At 51.2% G+C, this 6,033-nt stretch overlaps 1 protein-coding gene across 1 annotated transcript; it reads right to left on the bottom strand.

Moving 5' to 3' along the window:
• Positions 1–676: 676 nt before the first annotated feature.
• OTUD1 (OTU deubiquitinase 1) lies at positions 677–3,835 on the bottom strand. Its single transcript, XM_054436440.2, has one exon. It carries the CDS (start codon positions 3,403–3,405, stop codon positions 1,954–1,956), a length of 1,452 nt encoding a protein of 483 aa, XP_054292415.1. The 5' UTR covers positions 3,406–3,835; the 3' UTR covers positions 677–1,953.
• Between the last annotated feature and the right edge of the window lie 2,198 nt (positions 3,836–6,033).

Genomic DNA, 6,033 nt, shown 5'->3' with positions numbered 1-6,033 from the left:
GTGTCCTCCTGTGGCAGAACAACAGAAGAGCAAAATGGGCCTAAGCTAGCTGCTTCCAGACCTTTTTATAAAAGGCACTAATTAATCCATTCATGAAGACAGAGCGCTCATGCCTTGAATCACTTCCCCAAAAGCCCAACCTCTTAATACCACCATAATGGGGATTAACACATGAATTTGCGGTGGTGGGACACATATATTCAAACTATAGCATGCACTTTTCAACATCTTAAAACAGATTCCCGTGGTCTCAAGAGGCCAGACTAGACAAAAATTAGGGCATCTCTTTGGTTACTCTTTAAAACCTTAAACTCAATACTGAGAGTTGAGTGGAATACAAAAGTATGACATTTAATTAGACATTCTGCTGGCTGACACAAAACTTGCACTTCCTTTTTCATTAGCCAATAGGTACAGATATAACTGTAGACAGAAATTATAATTAGAAATAATGAGAGCAATTTCTTGGATTACTCCACTTATAAAATAAATTATATTTTATTCAGACTTATCCTTTCAAATTACTCATGATTAGCCTATCCTCTTCATGGGAGAATTTAGGAAACCTCTCTATTGCTGTGGCATCTTTATGGAAAAAAAAATTGTGTACATGCATACGTGCAAGAAACTTTCCTACAAACATCACAATTTAAAAACCACTCTATCCAAAAAGGCATTGTAAAAGTATAATTTTGCATTTTATTCATTCATTCCATCAGCTGGGAATTGCTCTATTGTACAAACACAGTTTTGTACAAAAAAATCACAAAATGTTACAAAATAAAAAAAGTACAAACTGCATTACTTAATAAATATGACTAAAAGTCGTTAAAGTGGCAATGAGATAGATTTTAAGTTGGAAACATTGTTTGACCCAGCAAACCATACAAGCTCTGTTTACAGACATTTCTACATTAATACAGGGCAATCCTATTTTGCCTTTTGAAAGAATGTAAAGAAATATTAAGACAGTGTTCTTCTACTATAACTGCCAAGGTTGGCTCCAGACATTTATGCCATTAGTTTATAAATCTCTTAGCTGGATCCAAGAAGTTACATAAAGCAGGAGGCTTACCTTGTCACAGAGTTTTATACCATGTTAACATTCTCTTACAACAAAATGACAAATGTAAATAAAAACAACCGAGAGCACCAGACAATCTACTCTACACATCAACCAGGGTACAGAATAATCATTCTGCCATCAGCAAATGTCAGACTTTCATTCAAGTAAGACCTGGTACTATCCGTTAAAAGAGGAAAAACAAAACAAAACCAAAAAAAAAAAAACACAAAAAAAACCTTCCCACAACTTTCCATTAAGTAATTTTCTTTAAAAGATTCGCCATTTCTAGAAAAACAATGACTTCCAAAACAACAGCTCTGTTTCATCAAAATGGAATGGGCCAAACATCTGGTAACAAGAATACATCAATATCCATTTGAAATAATTATCTAAGAATTGTGAAATTCAAATGTCAACAACATAAAATAACTACCAAATCACAAACTCTATTCAAAATAATACATTTCATATAAAGCACTTCTCTGGATTTACGCCTGAAAGCTGTTTGTCAAAATGGAACACGTCATAGATGAAGGTACACCAGTTTTTAAAAATGTTGTGCAAAAATACATTTTTATAGAAAATAGACTACCAGGAATGAACAAATTTACACTGTGAGAAATCAGCTTGCAAATTAAGTAGTGCTCACTTTACACAGCAAATTATAAATAGCAGTAAAATCACCCAAAGCTATCATGAAACATCATTTAGGTGCCCAGCAACCTTCAGCTCTGAGAGAACATTCAAAAAGATGATTAAGGCATTACACCTACAGTAAAATCTACTAGCAAGTTTGAAAGTGCTATTACCCTGATTAAAGTTCATGTGATTCTCCAAACACAAGTTATATATGCAATTATTCCCAGGGTGTAAGGTTTTGAGACATTTCAAGAGCATGCATTTTGTTCAATATACATTTTAGACAAGGATATGGCCATAGATTTGGCAAGTTCTTCGTCGCGTTTCCTTTGCACTTGAGTTTGTTTGCACCAGTTGTCGTACTCTGGGTTAGGATAGGAGTGATCAAATACAGCATCATAGTGTCCGTTACTGAGCCAACTGAGCCAAATACTAGGCCTCAGGGAATCCTCTGGGCCCAAATAATGAATCATGGTAGACACCGTGGGACTCTCCAGCCTCCCTCCAGTAGTTAAATGGATATTCACATTCAGCATCTGCCCCATGGCCAGCAACTCCGGGTACCCGGCCCACGCCCCGTCTTGGGCAGCAGCGATGATAAACTCCCCCACGTCACCCTCAATCAGGGGGTTGAAGTGGTCGAGATGGTCGGCGATGTAGTGCACCGTCTGCTCCCTCAGCTCCCGATGCAGGCTCTGGTCCCCGTACACCGTCTTGCTGACAGCTCGGTAGAGGCAGTTGCCGTCTGGAATGATGTGGAATCGGTATTTATTCCTCTGCCGCAGGTACTTGTCCTGCTTCTCCACCTCGGCCAGGTACAGGGCCAGCTTCTCGTCTCTGGGATCCGACCTGGAGACGATCACCGGCTCCGCCGCGGTGCTCGGGGCGGCCTCGATGCCCCGGGCAGGGGGTGCCTCGGCCTCTGGGTCGGGCCTCCGCGCCGCGTCCCCACCGGGCGCGTCGCAGCTGTCGCCGCCCCTCTCCCATGCCCTGGGGCCCCTCTCCGCCAAGTGCTCTTCGCCCCACGGACCGGGGCCGGGATCGGTGCTCCCCGGGGTCGACGGGGGGCCTCGGTGCTTGGCGGCGGCCAGGGCCTGGCGGTGCTCGCTCAGTCGGAAGTTCCGATCGGGCCCCTCCCGTGTCGAGTCCAAGCCCGCGGGCTCGGGACAGTCGGGTCGCAGCAGCTCCTCCAGGAGCCAGGCCGAGGAGCCCCGCCGCGGCGGGACCGGGGCTGCGGGCGCCGGGGCCAGCAGGAGGCAGCGGCCGCGCGGGGCAGCGGCGGAGCCCGCGGCGCCGGGAACGGGCTCGGGCCCGTGCAGCAGGAGCCTGTCGGCGCCCAGGGCCCGCACGGTGATCTGTGCGGTGGATGTGTAGTGCGGCGGCAGCGGCGGCTTGCAGGACGAGCCGGGCGGGCCGGCGGCGGCGGCAGCGGAGGCGGGCGCGGCGGCCCCGGACACCACCTCGAAGCAGGAGGAGAAGGCGGGCATCTTGGCGGCGGGGACAGCGGCGGCTTCCCGGTGCTCGGCGGCCGCGGCGGGCTGGCACTCACCGGTCTCGGGCTCGGGCGCGGCGCCGGCGGCTCCCGGGGGCTGCAGCGAGACCTTGAAGGGGGTAGCGGCGGCGGGTGGCGCGGGGGCGGCGGCCGTGGGACCCGGGGCCCCGGCTGGGTAGTGGGTGCAGACGCTGCTGTAGAGCTGCATGTCCCTGCCCGCCGCTCGGCCCCTTATAGGCGCGGCGAGCCCCGGAGCGGGGGACACACCCTCCGGGCCCGCGGGAGGGGGCCGGCGGAGCGCGGTGACCCAACGGCCCCAGAATAGAGATGAGCGAAAGGGCGCCGGCCGCCGCGCGTCGGCAGCCGCGAATAGGGCCCGGGTCCCGGCCAAATTCCTGCTGCGCCACAGCGCGGGGGGGCGGGGACGGGACGCGAGCTCGACCCCTGCCGGTGCGCTCGGCCCGCAGACCCGGGGCGCCGCGCCCGCTGCAGCTGCTCCGGCCCGCGGCGGCCGCGGGGGACTCACGGAGGAAGCCGCCCGCCCCGTTGGAGCGCGTCCCGCTGGCGAGGAGGAGCGCGGTGCGCGCGGAGGCCCGGGAGGCGGGGCCGCGGTTGTTTACCTCAGGCCTCGCGGCCGCGTCACGTGGACTCACTGGAATGCGCGGCTCGTTGCGGCGCCCGATTCAGCCGCGACTGCTCGCCCCGCCCACTCCGGCCCGCGCCCCGCCCCCTGCCGCGCTCCGCCGACGTCACGGGCGTGGCCCTCGGGGCGCGCGCGCGCGCGCGGGCGGGCGGGGCGAGGCCGGGGGCGCGAAGGCCTCAGCAGTCCTGGGATTCCTGGCTGGGCCTCCCGCCCACGTGACTCCCACGGACCGCTTCGCCCACTTGGGCACTGGTTTCTGCGCTGCGCCACTCTCCTCAGCGGCTGCAGTGGATGCTGCGGGATGGGAGCTGCTTGGGGCGAGTTAGCATGCTCGGAAGGCTTGCGTGGCAGGAAAGCTTCCGGCATGGGTGTGGAGAACGGAATGCTGCCTTAAAGTCTGTTTGGCTTCTGCTGGTCATGGGCTACCATCCTTCCTTGCATTCACTACTGCCTCTTTTCTTTTATCTTTTTAGAGATGGGGGTCTCACCTGTCTCCGAAGCTAGAGTGTAGTGGCGCAATCCATAGCTCACTGCAGCCTTGACCTCCCGGGCTCAAGCGATCCTCCCGCCTCAACCTCCAGAGTAACTGGAAACCACAGGTGTGCACTACCGCACCCGGCTAATTTTCTTTCTTTTTTTTTTTTTTAAGGCGAGGGTCTCACTACAGTTGCCCAGTCTGGTGTCCAACTACTGGCCTCAAGCTGTTTCCCTCCTCGACCTCCTAAAGTGTTGGGATTATGGGTCCTAGCCACCACTCGTGGAACCACCGCGTCTTTTCCTTTTTTTTTTTTCTTTTTCTTTTTGAAGCAAGGTCTTGCTCTGCCTTCCAGGCTGAGTGCAGTGGCACCATCATGTCCCACTGCGACCTCGACCTCCAGGGCCCAAGTGATCCCCCTTCCTCAGCCTTGCCTTGGGCAGGGATTACAGGTGCCCAGCTAGTTTTACCACTGTGTCTTTTCTATGCATTTCCTTGGACTCACCTGTAAGGGTGAGTCCGCTAGTGGATTCTCCTGCCCTGCTAAGACGAAACCAACTTTGCACCTCTGACCTATTCCATTTGGCAAATATCTGGCTCGGGGGAAAGCAAGGAAGCCTTTTAGGCTTTTATAAACAGGCTTTCTCAGAATACCAAATGCAGTATCACTTAGGGCCTTTTGAGAATAGGTGCGATTGCTAGCCAGAGGTTAAAAGCGGTGGAGAAAGTCGTGACCTGCATTCCGGGGCAAGATAGACTATAGAAAATACTTCTACCGAGTCTTTTTGTAATACCCACCTTTGTAAGGGAAAGCCAGAGGTAGTGGGAGACTTTTGCTATATTCTGAGCTTTGATCAAATGCTAAATTAACAGGGCCTATACATTCAAATTGAACCTAGAGGTTGTCCTGACATTTTAGAGATAGGGAGACTGAACTTGTAGGTGATGTAGGCTGTACTCCGGTCCCCACCTTTCCAGTGGAATGTGAATTCCATGAATTGAGAGACTTGGGTCTTGCTCTTAAATTTCCATCCCCTAACACCGTGCCTGGCACATAACTGGACCTAATTAATATTTACTAAGTGAATGAGTAGATGGAAAGCAAATTCCCAAGGTTTGTCAGAGAGTGGTGAAGCCAAGATTACTATCCAGGTCCCTTGACCCTAGCCAGGGCTTTTAATTATCTTTGGGCAGTATGACTGGCAGGGTCCCAGCTCAGGTCACTGCAGCCGGTTATGTAAATTAACTCAGAAGAAGGTAAATGACTGTCTAACTTTTCAAATTCTGGTAACTACCGTATTGGGAGCTTGAAGCTCTCATGGCTAATTAGAAAAAGGAGATTACCATCCTTGGATTTCATCACTGATTTGTTGAGCATCTATTGCTCTGTGCATGAAGCACTTCACGCTTAACTCTTTCATTAGCTGGTGTTCTGAAACAGAAGACAAGTCTGTAAACAAGGCCATCATCAAATAATATTTACCATACCCACCATGTGCCTAGCAGGACTAGCATAACTGGAGCCTGAAGGGAGATAAGGAAAATATTAGAATTTAAATCCTAAAGCAAGAATAGATTTTAACAGGTTGGGGTAAATGTAGAAAACAGCAACAACAACAACAACAACAACAACAAAACACTAGGTCCACAGAAGACACACTACCTCTAATGTGCCAAGTTAGCAACAGAGAAAAACAAAGAGGTGAAGATTCGAAACA

Source organism: Pongo pygmaeus, chromosome 8 (genome assembly GCF_028885625.2).
Source record: "Pongo pygmaeus isolate AG05252 chromosome 8, NHGRI_mPonPyg2-v2.0_pri, whole genome shotgun sequence".
Taxonomy (NCBI): domain Eukaryota; kingdom Metazoa; phylum Chordata; class Mammalia; order Primates; family Hominidae; genus Pongo; species Pongo pygmaeus.
Note: the sequence above shows the minus strand (reverse complement) of the source record. Positions and strands in the feature narration are given on the sequence as shown.

Coding starts and splice junctions, on each gene's coding strand:
- OTUD1 (XM_054436440.2), bottom strand. CDS start 3,405: ATGCAGCTCTACAGCAGCGTCTGCACCCACTACCCAGCCGGGGCCCCG.